Source organism: Silurus aristotelis (assembly GCF_946808225.1).
Source record: "Silurus aristotelis genome assembly, chromosome: 11".
In the NCBI taxonomy this organism is placed as follows: Eukaryota; Metazoa; Chordata; class Actinopteri; order Siluriformes; family Siluridae; genus Silurus; species Silurus aristotelis.
In genome coordinates, this window is record NC_139584.1 from 4165736 (window position 1) to 4189956 (window position 24221).

At 43.8% G+C, this 24221-nt stretch overlaps 1 protein-coding gene across 1 annotated transcript in view; it reads left to right on the plus strand.

The window, feature by feature from the left end:
- trabd2b (TraB domain containing 2B) overlaps positions 1 to 24221 on the plus strand; it is a 70478-nt gene that overhangs the window by 31507 nt on the left and 14750 nt on the right. The window contains exon 3 of the mRNA XM_083554991.1: positions 22334 to 22480. Coding sequence (XP_083411117.1) covers positions 22334 to 22480 — 147 coding nt within the window. The remainder of the gene's footprint in view (positions 1 to 22333; positions 22481 to 24221) is intronic.

Sequence of the window (24221 nt, forward strand, 5' to 3'; positions counted from 1 at the left end):
TTTGCTAGGCCACCGTGACAGTGAGATTTAGGAAAAATGGATATGAACGAGAAAAATGAGAACTAAGGATTAATTGAATTTAAAAAAATAGCAGTGCCACTGGAAAACCAGCACATTCAGACATTACTGCATAACCATGTTCATTCGGATTTCTTTAAAAATGCATATTTCTCTCTCCATTTTCCACAAATAGACGGTGTTTTAATTCAACGAAAGCTTAGCTTTTTGAAAACGCGCTCCAAGGCGGATACATTTCGAAAACGCAGTATGGACTTTTCAAAACAGAGGCTTTTCGAAAACAAAGACGCAACAGTGGCACAGTCATGTGACCAATTCAGCCAAGATGGTGGATGACATTGTAAAGTAATTTTGTAAAAGAGTTTTGTGAGCTCGTCCTTACTGTGGGGGGAAGTAATTTTGCACAGTACTGTATATTCCGAATATACAGTAGGTTTACTGGTCGACGCTATCTTGTGTTATGTGTATTGTCTTGTGTTGTCTGTCTGTCTGTACTGTTGTTTGTACTGTCTGCACTGTCTGTCTGTACTGTTTTCGTCTGCACTGTTTGCACTAGGTTGCACTCAATGCACTTTAAGTAGCTTTGTGTTGTGTTGTAGCTCTATGTTGTTTAGTGCAGCACCAGGGTTCTGGAGGAACGTTGTCTCGTTTTTACTGTGTATTGTGTACCACTGTGTGTAGTATCAATGAGAACAAAAGCCTCTTGACTTTACTTAAATGTCATCAGCAGGATACTTTTTGCATATATTACATAAACGATATTTTGGCATATCTCCCAGTCTATATTCTCGCTCGCTTTTGCAACTTTATATTTCTGTCCTAATCGCAGCAACAACTCCACCTCATTGTCGGCCAATTAAAAAAATTTGTGCCTGTCCTCGACTTTGCGGTGATGTTTCAAAGAGCCGGAAAGTAATAAACCATCCACCAGGAGGGATTGATGCAGTTTGAAAAAGCAACTTTTTGGAAACGATTTAAAAAATAGTAAGAACGCTGAGCACGTTTAGACAAAAACATCGTTTTCAACTATTTTCCGGATTTTGTAGGCATAATGTTGGAAGTCTTCATCAATGAATACATCCTGATACTGGTTTATTAAGACATAGACTAGGAATATCATCAGTCTGAACTTGTCTGCTGTTTAAAAAATAGCTAGAAGAAGTATTGCTGAATGAGGTAGGTCTTCAGATATCTTCAGATATATACATGTGGCTGTTCGGACATGAAGTGGAATTTCATTTTACCACCTCGTTGTCTGAACAGAGCAACATTTGAAGAAGGTCTTCATTGTACCCTTGATTTAAATGTAAATATTTTAGCAATGTCTGGGAGATTCTGTAAAAATATATATTCTGTTCGAATTTAATTCTGTAAATTAATTTTTTATTGTTTTTCGGTGCATCGATGTTGCACTGTACTAAGAGAAACCAAACTGTTTTTTTTCTAAATACATTTTCTCCTGTATCTTTGTGTGATGTTCTGAACATCGTGGCTTAAAAATGTTCTGTAGAATCTGTTTTAGAAGGTTCACCCACATTTCCACAACCTAGGAATCAGGTCCATGTTGGTGTACGGCTGGGCGGACTCCGGGACATAGCGTAAATGTTGTTTAATAGAACAGCTGTTCTGGATTGGCTAGCAAGTGGAATGAAGACTTGAAGTAATATAACGAGCCCTAGTTATGAACTCACGCTGTTTTAGGGCTACGTTTATGACTTAATAGACTTGTCACTGTAGGATTTCAGCGAGAGGGGAAATGTAGTCGCTCAGAAAGGCAACTAAAGACAGTGCCAGGTTTACTCCGTGTTTAAATGTGTGTGTGTGAGATATTTAAGAAAAATCATGCTGCCTTGTCTAATATCTCTGCACATTTTTCACCCTGGCAAACAGCCTATGTGTTTCTTCTTCGACCTGAACTGATGTTTTTGGACCAGAAGTCTGTGTGTTCGTGTGGTTCCAGCCTTGCGTACACCGTCTTTATAACATCGGATCGATTGGTTTTGATTATTCGGTGGGCAAAGTCCAAATCACACACTCCAGAAATAACCCAATCCAGTTATCTCTCTCGCTCAATGCAAGATGCAAAGCAGATGGGGTGAAGAGAGAGAGAGAGAGAGAGAGAGAGAGAGAGAGAGAGAGAGAGAGAGAGAAAACAAGGACAGTCGGAGGACTAAACGCATAAAGGGGATGGAAGTGAAAGAGAAAAGCAGATGAGCAATGAGGAAGAAATGCGCGATAAAATCAAGAGGTCATAAAGGTCCAAACACACTCGCGCTCAGATAAAAGGATGCCACCCCAATCCCCTCAATCATAACCATGTGTCCATACCAGGAGCCCACCACAGAGTCAGCATGTGTGTAACACCAGCCAGCCTGACCTTTAACCTCTGTGAACTTCTCTTCTGTGGGGTTCTTGATAAATCCCATAGAAGAAAGTTTTTCGAAGGTTATCTAGACGTTCTGTAATTGTTCAACAACTTATACAAAACTTTTATTACAATGGAAAATATTTCAAAATAACTTGTATTATCATACTAGTAAGTGAGTATAAGCTTTACATATCTGTATATTTAAAAGTATGTGTTCATGATCACAGTAGGTTCAAAAAGCATGGCATTATGTGGCCAAACCCAATTTATTGATTATAATGGGAATTGTTTATAATGGAACCCATAATGGTACGTGCAGGTCTCTGCTAGCAATGTGTGAAATGCCATGTTATATCTGATACCATTAAGGACCAATAGAATACCTTTGACAAGTTGTACATCAGATATCGGTATCTACTAGACACCATTTTGGATGATAACAATGTCATTAAGGCCTCCAGATTCCAGAAAGATTCTACACTGGTTTCTATGGTAATAATAATTTACAATAAAAATGTACGCCATTTGGCCGCCGCCCTTGTCTAAAGTGACGTACAATGAAGTGCCTTGCTCAAGGACCCAGCAGTGGCAACATGGTGGTGCTGGGATTTGAACTTGTGACCTTCCAATCCAGAGCTACCACCTCATCATTTAATCATGGTCAATCATTTGGTAATGATGGAACTGGAGACCAGTTGTATTTTTGAGATTGTTTCGATTGTTTTATATTGTTCTATAAGTTTTCCATCATCCAGACTCCAGAAAGCAAAACTGGCTATGGTCTCTGGGTGGGAGGGGCTCATTCCATTGCCTTTTCCAATCAAAGGAACAGTAACCAATCAGACACTTCTCTGAGCTCATGTGGTTGCGTGCTCTCAGTCTCCAAGAAAAGTCTATTGTTACTTGCAAATCTGAGGTCATAAAAATATTAAATCGATTTTATTTTGAAGAAAGAGGGAAAAGAGAGGGAGAGAGGATAAAACCCCACAAAATAAATGACAATCAGGAACATACAGAAGAAATCAAATAGTCTGGAACCGTTTGCATTTGGCCAGAAAGAGGAACATGGGAACATTTTAAGTGTGAGGATTAAGAGCTGTGTGGAATAGTCCTGGGATTCAAACTTACAACCTTCTGGTCATTAGGATGAAAGTTTAAAAGAGGGGTCCAATGCTTTGTTAATGCATTCTGAGGTATTTACACTGTTAAAGAGATGGATTCTAATGCTAAACATGGCCAAAGTTTCATTTGACAGAGTATTTCTGTACCAAATACAATCCTTCCAGGTACACATGATTTCTGGAAAAAAAATATTTAAGTATGGCCCTCATGATGTCATAAAGTGTGTTATTCCTTGTTTGGACACTTCTCTCAAAAGAGCACTCAATCAGCCAGAGTGAGAGCACACTCATCACCATGCTTCATTCGGTTACAGAAGAAGAGGCAGTGCTGCACAGGACTTGCTCGAGAAGGAGAAACTTGTTCAGTACTTACCATATAGACATGTTGTGCTGTAGTATTTGTTGCTGCTGTTTTTTTGGTGATAAATTTCAGACCAGGGATTTGATTCTGGATCAAATAAGTATGACTGGATCTGATTGTTAGCCGTAATGCATTTAAGACTATAACGTTTTTTTTACTGTTTTATTTATAGCGATGTCACAGCTAGCCCTACGTAAAAGTTGCGCATGCTTGTGACTCTTTAGCTCCGCCCATGCCAAGCCTCCAGGAGCTTGGATGTTTTCGAATAGAAGCTTATCAAGGATGCAATACTACTCTATAGGTACCCAAGATTAACATTAAATTGGCCGAAACTGTGCGTTATATCCCCTTTAAGCACCAAGAAATGAAACTTCTGAGATTAAGCGCTGGTACTGTGCTGTCATGTCGTGTTAAACCTCATCTGTAATATCATGAAGCTGGAAGCCGATATTTAATCGTTTGCTATTGGGTTGGACGCTTAGCTCAGTACTTGTATACTCTCCCATCTCTTTTTTTGATGGGAATTTTATTTCGCATTCAAGATACAAGTAATGTATCTGTTCTGCTGATGCCAGTCTGATGTTTCCTTTGAATATCGATAGCGGTCTGGTCCCACAAGTCCTTGACAAGTCCAAGCCACAATGACGTCCGGACGCTTGTGGATAAGCTGCAAACAGAATGCAGTAAATCCTGCTTTGTCGTGTCTCCATGATTTGATTTTGTAGGGGAAAAAAACATGACTGCTGTGTGTGGTATAAACAAAAAGTTCACTGATAACTAGATTTCAGGGTTAGGCTCTGAGCTAGGAATGCTGCTCTTAAACACTTTGGGGTGTTTTAGGCTCCTACAGGAGGCAAGGGTCTACAGGGAAGTGCAGGAACAATAGGAGTTAAATATGAAGGGTTGATTGGACAGTAGTGATGGTGGAAGGACTGGAGGTCGGAGGTTAAAAGAACGAGTCGCATGTTCAAGTAATGAAATCACAAGACAACAATACACCAAGGGGGATAATCTCTGACACAGTGTAGATAGAAAATGGTTTTTATCGATTCTAATTAATGTAAACGAACTGGAAAGAGAAATAAACCACTTTAGGATGAGCTGTGCAGGGTGGACACCAACCCCCAGTCAACATCATTAATTGTTTTCACATAAAGACACAATCAGAACAATACTTTTTTATTCGCGAATCCTCATGCCTTCGTGCCTACTCAGCGTTTATAAACCAGGATTTGGCGTTTCCTGGCAACAGAAAAAAGAAAAAAACCCATACAAACATATGGAAAACATAACCTGGTTTATAATGAAAAGGTTTCTGAAAGTGTCTGTTCAATTCAGCTGTCAGTGTTTCATGTCTTGCAGTGTTTTAAGGTTGTGTAGTTTAGCAGCAGTGTGTGAGGTTTGTGCTAGAGTGATGGACCATACAGGGGGTCAAACACAAACCACCCTGTGGGATTGGCAAGGGGAGGAGAAGCCAGCTTTGTGGTAACACTCGGGTTCAAGGCCAAACCGGACCACCGCTGGCAGATAGAGGAAGAATGTGTGTGTATGTGTTTAGTAGTGCTGTGAGACATGATCACCCACAGGCTTCCTACAATGTGGATATGTGTTCTGAGTCAGCAAGTTTGCGTATGTATGTTTTTTTAGTGTGTTACACAGCACTGTCGCTTTCCTATGGAGGACATCCATCACTGTTCTCTCTCTCTCTCTCTCTCTCTCTCTCTCTCTCTCTCTCTCTCTCTCACACACACACACACACACACACACACACACACACACACACACACACACACACACTGCAAGTACAGATTTGTGAATCAACAAATGGCCACAATGCCACATGGGAACTGAGTGTCAGTGGTTTATGTGGTCAGTCTCTGGTTTATTCACTTCTTACTTAAGCAACACACACACACACACACACACACACACACACACACACACACACACACACACACACACACACACACACACACACACACACACACACACACGCTAGAGGTTCTGAAAGGTTCCTACGATGCAAAGCTGCCAGGAATGCTGTACCATATAACACACTATTGTAAAATGTTTGTTATATTTGATGAAGAATCTCCCAATGAATTTTCAGGAACTTTATCATCATACATTACATTTATATACACTAAATGAAAAAAGTATTGGAACACCTGACTTTTTCAGCCATACGTAGTTCTTCCCCAAACTGTTACCACAAACTTGGAGCCACACAATTGTTTAAGACATCTTTGAGTGCATTTGGTTGCATGAAATTTTCCCTTTATTTGAACTAGGAGACCCAGACCTGTTCCAGCATGACAATGCCCCTGTACCCAAAGCCAGTCTCATGAAGATATGCTTTACATGGGTTGGAGTGGAAGAATACGGCACAAGCTACTCACATTTGTAGATGAAGCTGGCTGAGAGTGTGTCTGAGAGTTTTGTTTTTAACATATGACCATCGATTCTCCCTGGATTTTGCAGTATATGGTGGAATTTTTTTTAGGAAGCAAATGTTCCAGTGGGATTGATATAGTCTTTAAAAATGGCCAACTCCTTGATCAGTGCCTTGGCTACTGACCTAGGGAGCTGATCGAGACATCCAAAAAACTTAAATAAGAACACTAATTAAGGCAAACAAAGCAGGTGAAATCCGACATGTGACAGGGTCATGTGATCTGCAGTCCTCTAGTCCCAAAGCAGTTTTATATAAATAAATCTGAATCTTAACTTTAGTGTCAAAAAGTCATGTAATTTAAAGTAAATTAATGTAAATAGTCCCTAGAGGTCCCCTGGTGGTCTAGTGGTTAAGATGCAGCGCTCCCACCGCTGCGACCCGGGTTCGATTCCCGGTCAGGGAACCATCCCCAGCCACTCTTAGTGCCGGTCCCAAGCCCGGATAAATTGGGGAGGGTTGCGTTAGGAAGGGCATCCAGCGTAAAACATGTGCCAAATCAAACGTGCGGAGGATCCGCTGTGGCGACCCCTAACGGGAGAAGCCGAAAAGAAACTTTAATGTAAATAGTCCCTATAAGTTTATCCCTTGGAAGTGGTAGCTCAGTGGTTAAGGGTCTAATCGAAAGGTTGGGGGTTCAAGCCCCAGTATTGCCAAACTCTTGGGCCCTTAAACAAGGCTCTTAACCCTTTGTGCTCCTGGGGCGCTGTACCCCACCTTCCCTCTGCTGGGATCTGCGAAGAAAGAACTTCTTTGTGCTGTAGTGTACTTGATGACAAGTAAAAAGGTCCATTAATAAGTGAGCAAAATGATGACATGGTGAGGGTGAAACTACCTGAGATGGCATGAGAAAGAATCAAGAGGGAACCCATTCTCATTTGGGTGGCACTGAATGTCCATTCATTAGAGTTCCATCATTGCTGTGGTTATCAACTGTTAACAAATGGACACTTGAGTGCAAAACTATTCATAGCAACTGGGGAAGGGATAGTTCAAAGGATAAGTGGACTTCTGGTCGGAAGGTCATGGGTTCAAATCCCAGCACAACCGAGCTACCACTGCTGGGCCCTTAAGGAACCCTCAGTTGCTCAGCTGTATAAAAGTAAGTTGCTCTCAATAAGGGCTAAATGCCATAAATGTAAACTGCAGCCATAAACCATTTTAGCAGACTGTTTTTACTGAGGGAAGACATGCAGGTAGGTAGTGTAAAAGAGGCAGATGTAGAGGACAGGGGGATATGTAGACAGATGATCCGCTGTGGCGACCCCTAATGGGAGCAGCCGAAAAAAGAAGAAGAAGAATCTATTACAATCCAAATGCATCTTCATGGTTCCAACCCTCCACGGTAACCTCATGGATCTTTAAGATGTTAAATGTGGAGAACATCCTCAGATGCAGTGTGGGGTTTCCAGTTGAAAGAGAATTCTAACCAGAAAATCAGAACGAGGATGGAGCAGGCATGAAGATCACTGGTTCCTCAGGAGCATGTGTAGCTCATGTAGGGTGGTGAGGTTCAGGGAAGTCTTTAACCACTGCACAATGTGTCCATCCCCAAGTTGTTCATGGAGGTAAATTGCAGAGATATAAGAGAAGTAAAATATGCTGGGACATGCTGTTATGAGAAAACAATCAATGTTTGGGGTCATGGCACCACGTTTCTGTATTTGGTGACAATTTTTTTACTTCAGGAGCACTGCAAGACCTGCAGGAAATAACTCCAGATAAGGTTTTTGGTCAAAAAAAAAAAAAATCTAACTGAACCCAGACTGACTGAACAAGCTGAATTCGGGTCGGTACAGCAAGCCAAGCGCTGCTACCAAGAAGGAGAACAAAACAAACTCGCAAACACACAGACATTAAGGAACTGATTAGTACTATAAAAGCAAAAACGCTGAGGGAAATAAAACGCAAAAACAACAAAACTCCTTCCAAAGAAGAATGCTGGAACGATGATGGAGATGTTAACGAGAGTCGAGGTGCAAGCCAAACCGATTCACATTCTCACTATGCTCACAAAGACCAAAAACAGTGTAACCACACCCAACACACATAAACACAAACACACACACTTTAATTGCCTCTATGAACTTCAGATGAACTCTGAAGGTGTATGAATCGGATAAGAAGGAGAAGCTCAATACTGTCTGTCAGGGGTGGGGAGGTTGAGACTAAAGAGATGCAGAGACTGGAAGACACTAGATGATAGAAAACAACAGAGTGAGAGAGGAGAGACACACAGAGACACAAGAGAGAGATAACAGAAAAGACGTGTAGAAAGAGACACCAAAGAAAGACACCATGGAAACTAATGTCACTAGACACTAGTAGTACTCGTATCCTTTTTATGTGTGAAACATAAAATCTGAGTTCCCTCAGGAACGTATTAAGCGGCAAAAAAATTAAACTTGAAAACATACACAACAATGCCAGGTGTATATAAAAAAAAAAGAAGAAAGAAACTAGAGTTAGCGCAGTGTTAGCACAAGTGTTAAATCGCAGCCATTTCCTGGTCAGCGCCAATGCTAGCGATATGGATTGTTTAGCTTTTCATATTCAGCTTCAACAACTTCTTTCAATTCCGCATATCGAGGGGGCAAATGAACGAAGGATGGACGGAATGAAGACGTTTGTAAAAGTATGCTGATATAATTAAAACATTTAAGTAGAAAATATCTTTTGAAAATTTAATATTAAATATAAAACACACAAACATTTATATACACAACTGTATTACCCAAATGGGGTTTTAAAAAAACCTATAATTTAAACTTATAAATTGAATAAATTTTTTATTTAGTCAAGTTAATTTGTGCCGATTTAATAAATTCCTCAATTTTTAATCATATAATAAAACCATGCATTGTGTTTGTTTTTAAATAAAAAAATAGAAAAAAATAATAAAATTACATCCTTTTTTATGCATATGTTTTTTTCATTTAACGAAGCAGGCATTTTCCTTAAAATTGTTTTAATAATATATTAATATTAATAATAAACTGCATTTTAAAAAAATGACAAGCAATTTTATGTTTTGCTTTTCTATGGAGGTAATTTTGTGTTACACCCCTACTAGACACTGAAGAGAAATACTACGATGGGATATGAGAGACACACTCAAGGACACCAGAGAAAGCTATCTGAGAGAGGCAGAGTAAAGAGACTGTGGAAAAAGAAACATGAAAAGAAGTAAACACACTAGGGGAAAAGAAACGGAAGGCACTACATAGGCAGACAGTGAGGGGAAAATAGTAGTGAGATTACTAATAGAAGAGACACTAAAGTAAGGGACATTGCTGGAAAACATAAAGAAAGAGAAAATAGAGTGAGATAAGATAGCGAAAGACATTAAAGAGGCACTAAAGAGAGATAAACGAGAGCGATAGACATTAGAGAGACATTAGTGAGAGAGAGAAAGAATAAATTAACACACTAGGGAGAAAGAAATCGAAGACACTAGAGAGACCAACACAAGGGGAAAAAGTAGTGAGAGACTTAATGAAAAAACTCGAGGAAAGACAATAGAGAGACAGAGAGAAACAGAAACACTAAAGAGTAACAATAGAAGAGACACTAGAGGGAGGGAAATTAGCAAGATCCATCCATCCATCTTCTCCCGCTTATCCGATGCCGGGTCGCGGGGGCAGCAGTCTAAGCAAGGATGCCCAGACTTCCCTCTCCCTAGACACTTCTTCCAGCTCCTCCGGGGGGATACCAAGGCGTTCCCAGGCCAGCCGGGAGACATAGTCTCTCCAGCGTGTCCTAGGTCTTCCCCGGGGTCCCCTCCCAGTGAGGCATCCGGAACAGATGCCCGAGCCACCTCAGCTGACCCCTCTCGATGTGGAGGAGCAGCGGATCTACTCTGAGCTCCTCCCGAGTGACTGAGCTTCTCACCCTATCTCTAAGGGATCGCCCAGCCACCCTGCGGAGAAAGCACATTTCGGCCGCCTGTATCCGGGATCTTGTCCTTTCGGTCATGACCCAGAGCTCATGACCATAGGTGAGAGTAGGAACGTAGATTGATCGGTAAATCAAGAGTTTCGCCTTGCGGCTCAGCTCCTTCTTCACCACGACAGACCGGTACATCAACCGCATTACTGCAGAAGCAGCACCGATCCGTCTGTCAATCTCCCGTTCCACCCTTCCCTCACTCGTGAACAAAACCCCAAGATACTTAAACTCCTCCACTTGCGGCAGGAACTCCCCACCAACCTGAAGTGGGCAAGCCACCCTTTTCCGACTGAGGACCATGGCCTCAGATTTGGAGGTGCTGATTCTCATCCCAGCCGCTTCACACTCGGCTGCAAACCGTCCCAGTGCATGCTGAAGGCCCTGGTCTGATGAAGCCAACACGACAACATCATCTGCAAAGAGCAAAGACGAAATCGTGTCGTCACCAAACCGGACACCCTCCGACCCCTGGCTGCGCCTAGAAATTCTGTCCATAAAAATTATGAACAGAACCGGTGACAAAGGGCAGTCCAACATGCACCGGGAACAAGTCTGACTTACTGCCGGCAATGCGAACCAAGCTCCTGCTTCGGTCATACAGGGACCGGACAGCCCTTAGTAAAGGGCCCCCGATCCCATACTCCCGGAGCACCCTCCACAGGCCGCCGCGAGGGACACAGTCGAATGCCTTTTCCAAATCCACAAAGCACATGTGGACTGGTTGGGCAAACTCCCATGAAACCTCCAGCACCCTGTAGAGGGTATAGAGCTGGTCCAGTGTTCCACGGCCTGGACGAAAACCACATTGTTCCTCCTGAATCCGAGGTTCTACTATCGGCCGTATTCTCCTCTCCAGTACCCTGGCATAGACTTTCCCAGGTAGGCTGAGAAGTGTGATCCCCCTATAGTTGGAACACACCCTCCGGTCCCCCTTCTTAAAAAGAGGGACCACCACCCCGGTCTGCCATTCCAGAGGCACTGTCCCCGACCGCCACGCGATGCTGCAGAGGCGTGTCAGCCAAGACAGCCCCACAACATCCAGAGACTTGAGGTACTCAGGGCGGATCTCATCCACCCCCGGTGCCTTGCCACCAAGGAGTTTCTTTACTACCTCGGTGACTTCAGCTTGGGTGATGGACGAGTCCGCCTCTGAGCCCTCAGCCTCTGCTTCCTCAATGGAAGACGTGACGGCGGGATTGAGGAGATCCTCGAAATATTCCTTCCACCGTCCAACGACATCCCCAGTTGAGGTCAACAGCTCCCCACCTCTACTGTAAACAGCATTGGTGGGGCACTGTTTTTCCCTCCTGAGGCGCCGGACGGTTTGCCAGAATCTCTTCGAGGCCAGCCGATAGTCCTTCTCCATGGCCTCACCGAACTCCTCCCAGGCCCGAGTTTTTGCCTCGATAACCACCCGGGCTGCAGTTCGCTTGGCCTGCCGGTACCCGTCAGCTGCCTCAGGAGTCCCACAAGCCAACCAGGCCCGGTAGGACTCCTTCTTCAGCTTGACGGCATCCCTTACTTCCGGTTTCCACCACTGGGTTCGGGGATTGCCGCCTCGACAGGCACCGGAGACCTTACTGCCACAGCTCCGAGCGGCCGCTTCGACAATGGAGGTGGAGAACATGGTCCACTCGGACTCAATATCTCCGGCCTCCCTCGGGATCTGGTCAAAGCTCCGCCGGAGGTGGGAGTTGAAGATCTCTCTGACAGGAGGCTCGGCCAAACGTTCCCAGCAGACCCTCACAGTACGCTTGGGTCTGCCGAGTCTGTCCAGCTTCCTCCCCCGCCATCGGATCCAACTCACCACCAGGTGGTGATCAGTTGACAGCTCCGCCCCTCTCTTTACCCGAGTGTCCAAGACATACGGCCGCAGGTCAGATGAAACGACCACAAAGTCGATCATCGACCTACGGCCTAGGGTGTCCTGGTGCCACGTGTACTGATGGACACCCTTATGCTTGAACATGGTGTTCGTTATGGACAAACTGTAACTAGCACAGAAGTCCAATAACTGAACACCGCTCGGGTTCAGATCAGGGGGGCCGTTCCTCCCAATCACGCCCCCCCAGGTGTCACTGTCGCTGCCCACGTGTGCATTGAAGTCTCCCAGTAGAACGACCCCTCTAGTCTCCCAGAGACCCCAAGAAGGCCGGGTACTCTATACTGCCATTTGGCCCGTAGGCACACACGACAGTGAGAGACCTATCCCCGACCCGTAGTCGCAGGGAAACGACCCTCTCGTTCACAGGGTAAACTCCAACACATGGCGGCTGAGCTGGGGGGCTATAAGCAAACCCACACCAGCCCGACGCCTTTCACCATGTGCAGCTCCAGAGTTGTAAAGAGTCCATCCTCTCTCGAGGAGTGTGGTTCCAGAGCCCAGGCCGTGCGTAGAGGTGATCCCGACTATCTGTAGTCGGAATCTCTCAACCTCACGCACAATCTCAGGCTCCTTCCCCGCCAGCGAGGTGACATTTCACGTCCCTAGAGCTAGCTTCCGTGTCCAGGGATCGGGTTGTCGAGGCCTCCGCCTTCGACTGCTGCCCGATCTTCTTAGCACCGGCCCCTAACGGTCCCTCCTGCAGGTGGTGAGCCCACTGGAAGGCGGCCCCACGTCGCTCCTTCGGGCTGAGCCCGGCCGGACCCTGTGGGAGCCCCAACCCCGGGCCTGGCTCCAGGGTGGGGACCCGGCTGCACCATACCGGGCGACGTCACGGTCCCTGATGTAGTATCTCTCATAAGGGGTTTTGAACCGCTCTTAGTCTGACCCGTCGCCCAGGACCTGTTTGCCTTGGGAGACCCTACCAGGGGCATATAGCCCCGGACAAAATAGCTCCTAGGGTCATTCGGGTACTCAAACCCCTCCACCACGTTAAGGTGGCAGTTCAAGGAGAGGAAATTAGCAAGATGTAGATGCTAAACAGAAACATTAGAGAGATATAGTAGAGAAAGTTTCCAAGCTAAAGAGGTATAAGAGACACTCAGGAGCGACACTATGGAAAGACATTAAAGAAAAACATGCTAGAGGACCAAAAGAGAGACTAGAGAGTGAAAGTCAGTATATACAGATAATAATGAAAGAAACATTTGCGAGAGAGGGAGAGAGAGAGCGAGAGAAAGAGAGAGAGAAATGGAAGGGGGAAAGAAAAAGAGAGAACAAAACAGACGTAGGGAGATAAACTAGATAGAGAGAAAAAGAAATATTAGACAGGCAATAAAAAGAAAGAAAATAGAAAGAAGGAGACAAAAGAGAGACACTAGTGAGACACTGAATCTTAAAAACAATAGAGAGAAAAACAGATAAACAAATCCAGTTCCTTGGATTCAGTCATTCTTGTGTTTCTCCTGTTCTCTCTCTCTCTCTCTCTCTCTCTCTCTCTCTCTCTCTGTTCATCCCTTCCCGCTTTGTCTAACTTTTTTTGTCTCTCCATTCATCCATCCTGTCATTCGTCTGCATGCTTCATCTCTTACTCACTTTTATTCCCCCCAGTGTTTTCCTTCTTTTACTCCACCACTCACTTCATTTTCTTCCTTGTTCTCACTTGTTTTCTCCATTCCTTCATGTGTGTGTGTGTGTGTGTGTGTGTGTGTGTGTGTGTGTGTGTGTGTGTGTGTGTCTATGTGTGTGCGTACGCATGGTACAATCCTGAAAATTGAGAGCATCTCCCTGCTGATGAACATCTCTGGCCATCATCCTTAGCCTTCATCTGTTTCTGATTCTCTCTCCTCCGTTTCTCGGTCGTCTCGGAACATCTCTCCTTCGTTCCCTGCTTGTGGAGGACAGACAGAGGAAGGAGAGTGGCTTTGTTTTCTCTCTACATATTCCGATCACAAAGACATGAAATCTGACGTGACGTCACTGCCAGATGTTCACACTGCATCTAGAGGCAGAGTGAAATTCATTATTTTAACCATGCTAGCACGTGCCCCAGAGTAACTGCAGAAATGTCCCCCTTTTTGAAATGCAGCGACTTTTTTTGCCAGACATTAGATTAGAGATATTAGAGAGAGACTAGTGAGAGAGAAAGGAGGGAGGAAGAGAGAGAGAGAGAGAGAGAAAGAGAGACTAAAGAGTAACAATAGAAGAGACACTAGAGTGAGTAACATTAGCAAGATATAGACGCTAAACATTAGAGAGACATTAGAGAGACACTAGTGAGAGAGATTAGAGAAAGGGTAAGGATAGCGAGAGACATTAGAGAGACCCTAGCGAGATAGGAAGGAGAAAAAGAAAGGATAGTGAGAGACATTAGTAAAAGAGAAAGGATAGTGAGAGACATTGGAGAAACACTATACAGAGATAATAGAGAGCGATAGGAATTAGAGAGGCACCAGAAAGCGAGAGAGAGTGAGACATTAGACAGACACCAGTGTGTGTGTGTGTGTGTGAGAGAGAGAGAGACTAGAGTGTGAGAAAGAATAGTGACATTAGACATAAGTTAGCTACTAGTGAGAAACAAAGAAGAGAGAGAGAGAGGGCAAAGAATTGGCGAGACATTAGAGAAACAAGTGAGATAGGAAGAAGAAAGAGAAAGGATGGTGGGAGACTAGACAGACATTTCACAAAGAGAAAGGTGAGTGAGAGTCATCAGAGAAACACTAATGAGGGAAGAGAGAGAGAGAGAGAGAGAAAGAGAGAGAGAGAGAGAACGAAAGAATAGCAAGAGACATTAGAGAGACATAAGTGAGATAAAGAGTAGAGTGAGAGAAAGGATAGTGAGAGACATTAAAGAGACCCCAGTGAGATTAAGAGCAGAGCGTTTGCTAGCAGGTTTGGTTGTGGATCCACGCACGCCAGCTTGTGCCACAGTCTACCGTTGATGTACTCTACAGTGCCTTCCCAGTTTTTATTTAAAAACTTGTCACTCCCAAAGGTAGACACCCAAGTATTTAAAACCTCCTTTTTTCCTCACCAAGCCTCCTAGTAGTTTCGGCTCCCCACCTCCCCACTCGCCAACTTAAAAAGCTTCACTTTTTCCCCAGTTTACTTTAGCTGACGATAAAATCTCAAAGTTTCTTAAAACATAAGTTAAAACATTTACATCAGACTGGGATCCCACCATTACTGCCAAGTCGTCTGCATATTCTGACAGGTAAAGTGAAGCATTGGCATGTGAATTATTAAAACCAGAAAGACGACTTCTCAGATTGATTATAAGAGGTTTGATTGCTGGAGTGCCCATCATTCCTGACAGTGAACAGCCTTGTCTAATCCTTTTGTACAAGCTAAAAGGGGCATAAAAACCACCATTAACCTTCAGTACACTCTCAATTTCCCTGTACAGCACCTTGATCATGGCTTTGAAACCAGGGTTGAACCCAAAGCTTTTCAGCACCTTCTACTAATGCTTATGCTTTTGACAGCAGCTTGCAGTCAGTGCACAGTATTGATCCCGGGCGCTGGTTTTTCAGGTGGGTCAGGTCTCCCTTTTTTGGCATCAGGGTCGAGATGGCTCTCCTGCAGCTTGACAGGAGCTGACCACCTTTTACAATCTCCCTTAGAACCTCCAGCACTTCCTGCCCTATTGCTGCCCAGAATGCTTTAAAGAACAGGGAGAGCATCGACAGGAAGACCATCTATGTTTGGCTCCTGCCTATTCTTCATGCCTTCGAGAGCCTCCTGAAGCTCAGACAGTGTCAGCTCCCTGACCAACTCTCTGGCCATGTACTCTGGGAGCTTAAGCAGGTCACTGAGGAAGCTCTCCCCCACTTCCTGTGCCCCTGACCTCTTGCTGCTATTGATCTTCGGATAGAAGCTGACTGTCCGCTGGCAAATTTCATTGGGTTTTGACACGAAATCCCCCGTTTCTGTTCGCACAGCATGCATGAATCCTTTCGGTCCATTCTTTTGTTTTTAAACACTAGTGCCCACAGGCATGCTAGTACACCCAACCCAACCCACACACACACACACACACACACACACACACACACACACACACACACACACACACACACACACACACACACACACACACACACACACTAGATTATTCCTAGATGTTTTGAGGAAGAAAAGTGTGTGAAATTAGACATATATCCTGCTTAATTAGCATGAAATAGTGGGTTTGACATACACTTCTCCAGGTAACTGGACACAGATGAATGTACACACACACACACACACACACACACACACACACACACACACACACACACACACACACACACACTCACACACACACACACTTTAATAACAGCACTGGCAGCTTTTGTTCACTCATGTTTGCTCCAAGCTGTTGGCATTCAGAAGGTCAGGTCTTGTTTGACCTCCTTCCTCTCTTTCCAACAACACTCCTCTTTTCTTTTTTTCCCTCTGTTTGCTCTTCACCGTCATCCCTCCTTCCCATCTACCTTCCCCACATTTTTATCTGCACTCTCTTGTTTAGTCATCGTGGCAGACAAACTCTCCCTTTCTTTTTTTTTTTGTCTTTCCAGCTCTAATGCGCCAAAGAGCGGTTTAGATCCTGGGCGTGTGACTTGCTGCAAGATCTGTTAGAAAGCAGCAGGATCTGGTTAATGACAAGTAATTGGAGAAAATAAAAGGAAAAAAAGAAGGGGTGTATGTGAGGAGAGATCAAAGAAAACACTTAAATCGGATTCTTCAGATGTTTGAAGAAAACTAAAAAATATATGTTTCAGGTGAATAAGAAAAGGATTAAAAAGAAAAGAAAAAAAACGAACGATCGAATACAACCATCAACCCCAATTCCAAAAAAGTTAGGAGGCTATGTAAAATGAGATCAAATACGCCCGTATTTTATTCACAATCGAACATAGAAAACATATCAAATGTTTAAACCAAGGAAATCTACCGTTTTAAATGTACCACTTTGAAAAAGTAAAAAGCGGCGTTTCCGTATCGTGCATTTCTTCTTCTTTGCAATCTGTTTTGCAATTTTATGTTGTGGAACATAATTCTGAAATGATCCCACAATTTGTAGACACAGTCTTTCACAGATTGGTGAAGCACTGCCCATCTGAGAGATACACTATTTGTACCCAATCATCTTACTGACCTGCTGTTAATAAACCCCATTAGTTGATACAAGATTCATATATGCTTTTTAAACATCCCATTCAATATATGGTCCTTCACTAGATTTTGGAGTGTATTTTTAGAGATTTGTGAAGATCCATTCAGCCAGTTAGTAAAGTCAGGTACTGATGGAGGTGAGATGAGGATGCCTGGGGTGCAGTCAGAGTGAAAGATTCATCCTTGTTCGACAAGGTTGGGGCTCTACAGCAGGAGATTTTTCGTCTATCCCAATCATATCTTTATGAAGTTTGCTTTGTGCACAGAGGCATTGTCATGCTGGAACATGTTTTGGTCTCTTAGTAGAAGTAAATACAATCAGGTTTGTGTTAACAGTTTGAGGAAAATATACACATGGCTGGAAAAGTCCCAATACTTTTGTCTATATAGTGTAAATTGAAAAGATACTGAGGCTTCTCTGTAATCCAGCACAAGTGAAAAACCCCTCCAGTCAAACCACAGCAATGAGGATGTATCCTGGTGAAACAGAGCCCACAGATGGTTTACAGTTGTATGTTTTGGGTGGAGAGACTCGCCAAGGACATGCTCGGCGCTCCAGCGTGCCAAATCCCTATCAGATGCAAACATCGCTCACCTTCAGCGACTCCAACCCACATGCCAGCAGCCTGTAAAAATATCTGGCAACGCAGTGTAGCTGGAAAAGTGTTCGGCGGCATTTTTACGGTTTCAGCCTCAGCTTTACGGCATCGCAAGGGTGAGTAAGAAAAGAAAAAAGAAATAAGCAAGGAAAAGTATGTGAGCGCAGAAATGAGGTCTGAAATGTTTTTGGAGGAGGCAGGTCAGCCTGTGGTTCATGTCCCATTCCTGTGTGCTGGGGGATTATGGGTAATTGAAAGAGACAAGCGGTAATCATATGAAAAAAAGGGTTTGGGGCCGGGTTGAGATCACGAACACAACATGAACAGGATATCAGTGAGTGGTACTGACATCTTTAACACCCACACACATGCAGCAGGAGAAAAACAGAGCAAATGGGCCTCATCAGCATTTTTTTGGCCACTGAAGAGCCATTATACAATGTTCTCCTCATTAACAAGCTAGGCTCTGAAAAAAAAATTTCTACCAAAAAAGACGAGCTGAACAAAGCTACCTGTGTTGTTATTTTTTATTTGGCTGATGAATGTTTTTTAATGAATGTCTTCCTTTGTTAAATCACATTTCATAGCCAAGCAGCTTTGATGGTGCAGTGAGGCAGTGTTTGGTAGCACTGGTGGAGGTGGAGGCTTAGTGGTTAACTTATTTGCCTTTGTATCCAGAGCAAGGATTCCTGAGCAATACGTTACATTCACTCGCTTTATTAGAAAACTAAAAGTGAATTACAATCAGGTCTCATTCAGGTGGACTTTTAGAGCAATCACCATGGCCTCCCAAAATGGCTAGCAGCAGCTCACATGCTGCATCTGAAATCCTCCTGAGGAAATGTCCACTCTGGGACTATTTTGTGGAAACAATAAATAATATGGTTTAAACTAGAGCAACATATTTGTAGATTACAAACGATCTAGTAGCATGTGGGGTGAGACAGGATGAGGTGGGGTGGTGCAGGATGAGGTGGGGTGGGGCAGGGTGAGGTGGGGTTGTTCTGCAGAGAGTGTCTGAAGAACATTTAAGAAGAGGACATGTGAGGGACTCCAATTTCTTGTCACCCTCTTGCTTGCTGCTTTTTCAAAGCACAAAGTGATCCATGTGAACTTCTCAGAGTAAAACGCCAAAATGTTAGTGGAAGCCACTGATGGATTACACACTGTGTAATAGTGAATGTGAACATAGGAGGAGTAAGATGTTAAGAAGGTTAGTGGATGTAAAATAATCAGGAGTAAGATGTTGAGAGGGTTAGTGGATATGGAGTGATCAGGAGCGAGATGTTGAGAAGCCTAGTGGATATGGAGTGAGCAGGATTGAGATGTTGAGAAGCTTAGTGGATATGGAGTAAACAGGATCGAGATGTTAAGAAGGTTAGTGGATATGGAGTGAGCAGGATTGAGATGTTTAGAAGGGAAGTGGATGTGAAATGAGCAGGAGTAAGATTATGAGAAGGTTAGTGGATATGAAATGAAAAGGAGTGAGATGTTGAGAAGGTTCATGGGTGTGAAGTGAGCAGGATTTAGATGTTTAGATGGTTGGTGGATGTGAAGTGAGCGGCAGTAAGATGTTTAGAGAGTTAACAGCTGTGCGTGTGGAATAAAAAGCATGGCATGATGCCACCTGTGTTAAGCCATCCACATCTGCACTGACGCTCACAGACCAACAACACAGTTGGAGAAAAAAGAAGTTAATAAAACAACACACGCGATATTAATAGTGATGCAGCCAGCTGGGGCAGGAGGGGTATGATGTTGAGATGGGGGCTTTTGGCTGGACATAAAGAGGGCAAGTACAGAGAAGGAGGAAGGAGAACTTCATCTGAAGGTTCGAGCAAAGAACATTTTGGGATTGTTGGTCTGGCAGAGTCAGGCATGGCTGTGGGGTTCAAATGTTCTTCAAATGTGTGTCATAAAATAAATAATCCCCTGCAACCTCCCACCTCTAATTACACACACAGACACACACACCACAAGAAAACAACACACTTACACAACCAAGTTTTCTTTCTCTTGGAAATACAAAACATTAAAGTTAGGGTTTTGTGGTAAAGGACACACACACACACACACACACACACACACACACACACACACACACACACACACACACACACAAATACTGCAATACATGGAAGTATAACATATTACAATAGTGTAGAATAGAAAAGACACACACCTTTAATCTTTTAGATTGACGATTGATAGGTATGGTAGTGCAGCATGACCACCAATACCACTACCACAACCATCTCAAATACCACCATTACAACTACCCCAAACACTCCCACCAATATCACCATCACCATCACAACCACCACTACTACTACAACCACTGCCACCACCATTACCATCACAACCACCTTAAATACCACCACTACTACTACAACCACTGCCACCAGCATCACCATCACACCCACCTCAAATACCACCACTACTACTACAACCACCGCCACTACATCACCATCCCAACCACCTCAAATACCACCACTACTGCTACAACCACCACCACAACCACCTTAAATACCACCACTGCTACTACAACCACCATCACCACCACCTCACATACCACCACTACTACTACAAACACCACCACAACCATCTCAAATGCCACCACTACTACTACAACCACCGCCACTACATCACCATCCCAACCACCTTAAATACCACCACTACTACTACTACAACCACCACTACCATGACCATCAAAACCACTTTAAATACCACCACTACTACCACAACCGCCACCAAAAAAAACCTCTAAAACCACCACCACTACCACAACCACCACCACAGCTACCTTAAATACCACCACTGCTACTACAACCACCATCATCACCACCTCACATACCACCACTACTAGCACAACCACAATGACGATCACCATCCCAACCACCTTAAATACCACCACTACTACTACAACCACCACTACCATCACCATCAAAACCACTTTAAATACCACCACTACTACCACAACCGCCACCAAAAAAAACCTCTAATACCACCACCACTACCACAACCACCACCACAGCTACCTTAAATACCACCACTGCTACTACAACCACCATCACCACCACCTCACATACCACCACTACTAGCACAACCACAATGACGATCACCACCACAACAACCACCTGCAGCACCATCAGAACTACTGGTACTATTACTGACAACACGATAACAACCACTACCATCACCACTATCAATACTTTCACCACACAACCACTACTATCACCACCAATACTACCACAACCACTCCAACCATCAGCAATATCACCACCACCACCACCACACAAACACTACTCCCACCACCACTCCCACCACCTCTCCCACCACCACTACAATTACCAGCACTACTGTTACCACCACAACTATCACTACCATCACCACCATCACAACATAACCACCACTTCTACTACAACCACTAATATCACCAATACCAACATCACCACTATCACTACAACCATTGCCACTAACAATATCACTACTTCCACCACTAGCACAGCGATGGGGTCAGGGGCTCAGCTTGTGTGGGATTTAAACTCACAACTTCCAAATTCAAAGTTCAATGTTTTAACCATTAATCTATCACCTGCCACAACCACAACTTTCACTACCACCACTATAAACACCACAAACACACACATCATTCAGATGATTGACAGCTTATGGTGGTGGAATGAGTGGGGCATTAGAGAAACAGCTGCAGTGTGGCCACCAACACCGCAAATACCATTACGATAAACCACCACCACCACAATCATCAGCATTACTAACACCACAACCACAACTCCCTGTGTGTTAGAGAGAGAGAGAGAGAGAGAGAGAGAGAGAGAGAGAGAGAGAGAGAGAGAGAGAGAGAGAGAGAGAGAGAGAAAAAACAAGAAAGAAGAACAGAAGGGGAGAGAAATAGAGAAAGAGAAAATGAAAGAGAGACAAGTGGAGAAAAAATGAGATACAGAGAGAGAGAAAAAGAGAGAGAAATTGAGAAATTGAAAGAGAGAGTCAGAGAGAGATAAGAAACAGAGACAGAGAAAAATAGAGAGAAAGAAAACAAGAAAGGGAGAGGGGGAGAGAAAATGAGGCACAGAGAGAGTAATAAAAAGAAAACAAAAAGAGAGAGCAAGAGAGGAAAAAATTCTTTACAAGCAACAGGAAGGACATATAAAGAAAATATATCATACATTTGACCTTGCTGTGACCTTGACCCTGTTTGGATGAAACCCAAAATCTAATCAGTTCTTCATCTGGTTATAATCACAATTTCACAGAAACTTTCAATTTACACAACTAGAATTCGCTGTTGAGCAAACTGCGTCTGTGTGTGTGTGTGTGTGTGTGTGTGTGTGTGTGTGTGTGTGTGTGTGTGTGTGTGTGTGTGTGTGTGTGTGTGTGTGTGTGTTTGTGCGTACACGCATATGCAGGTTCTGTTTGCACTGAATCAGACACTGCGGCAGCATGAAGGCGTGCGCGAGGGAAGTGTTCAGGGTCCCTTCACCACTGAGGACCTCATCACACACTACAACTGTGGAGACCTCAGCTCCATCATCTTCAACCATGACACCTCACAGGTAAACACACACACACACACACACACACACACACACACACACACACACACACACACACACACACACACATATACACATACACACAGTACATTGCAGGGACTTGTAGAGTCTATAACTAATAATCCTATATGAAGAGAGGGAGAACGTTTATAGCTCCACACAGAAGATTGGAGTGGGAAACTTGGATCTGTGAGGCGGCACTCGTTTTTCCATCTTTTTATCTGTGATCCTTTAAATCACTATTATTATGTAAAGCTGTTATTACCAATGAATTCTCTATAAACTTCTGAACTGAAATGTGAGAGAGACCGAGTGAGAGGAAAAGGTGAGAGAGAGAGAGAGAGAGTGAGAGAGAGAGAGAGAGAGAGAGAGAGAGAGAGAGAGAGAGAGAGAGAGAGATTAAGAGATAGATAAAGATAGAAGAAAAGGAGAGTGTGAGAGAGAGGAAAGAGAGACAAGAGAGAAGGCTTCCTGTAAAAGGATGTTTGGATGCTAACAGGATGGCAGCCCATTCATCATCATCTCCAAACACACACACACACACACACACACACACACACACACACACACACACACACACACACACACACACACACATGAACAGTGCTCTCCAGTTTTACTGTGATATTACACAGCTCAGTTAGGAATCTCTCAGATAAACACACACACACACACACACACACACACACACACACACACACACACACACACACACACACACACACACACACACACAGTCTCTATGTTACATCACTGTCTTTTTTTCTTTGAAATTCAGTCAAGTATATGAACAACAAAACACAAAGGCTGTTACGATCCAAATTTTTTATCCTTTTATAGTTTCATTTGATGTAACCATATTAAAAAAGCAAAAGCTTTACTTTCGGAAACCACTGAAACTGAAGACTTCTTCCATGAATGTCACAGAAATCCAACAAATCTGCATTTACAAGTCCCTGTGAACGGACGGTAACTTTACATGTAGAAACGCTAACATATTTGATCGCATATTCGCATTGATATAAACCTGTGGCTTGCTTTCTGTCAGAGCTGCTGCTATAGAAAAGTCGAAGAATTCAGAATTCATCACTACTGCTCCCCTTAGGGCTCACCACATCCATTTCCATACCACTCGGTCCTCTACATCTGCCTCTTTCAAACCAACCACCTGCATGTCTTCCCTCAACACATCCATAAACCTCCTCCTCTATTCCTCTATTCTCAGCATTCTTCTACTTACACTGACCAGGAATAACTTTATGGACACCGATCAGGCATAACATTATGACCACCTGTCTAATATTGTGTTGGTCCACATTTTGCTGCCAAAACATTCCTGACCCGTTGAGCATCAACAGCTTTAACTTCTTCAGCAGTTCAGGCTACAGGAGCTCGTCTGTCTGCCTTCACTCTCCACGTGCACCACTGAGCCTCGGCCTCCCATGACCCTGTCGCCACTTCACCACTGTTCCTTCCTTGGAGCACTTTTAATAGATACTGACCACTGCAGACCAGGAACAGCCCACAAAAACTGCAGTTTTGGAGATGCTCTAACTGAGATGCTCCTCTGAGGGACATGACTAAACCATCTACATCACGCCTCTCTCACCTAATTTCTAATCCTGTCCATCTTCATCCACTCCCAGTGACAATCTCAACATCTTTCACTCTGCCACCTGCAGGTCCACCTCTTATTATTTTTTTGTCATTGCCACTGTCTTTAAACCATACAACAAAGCAA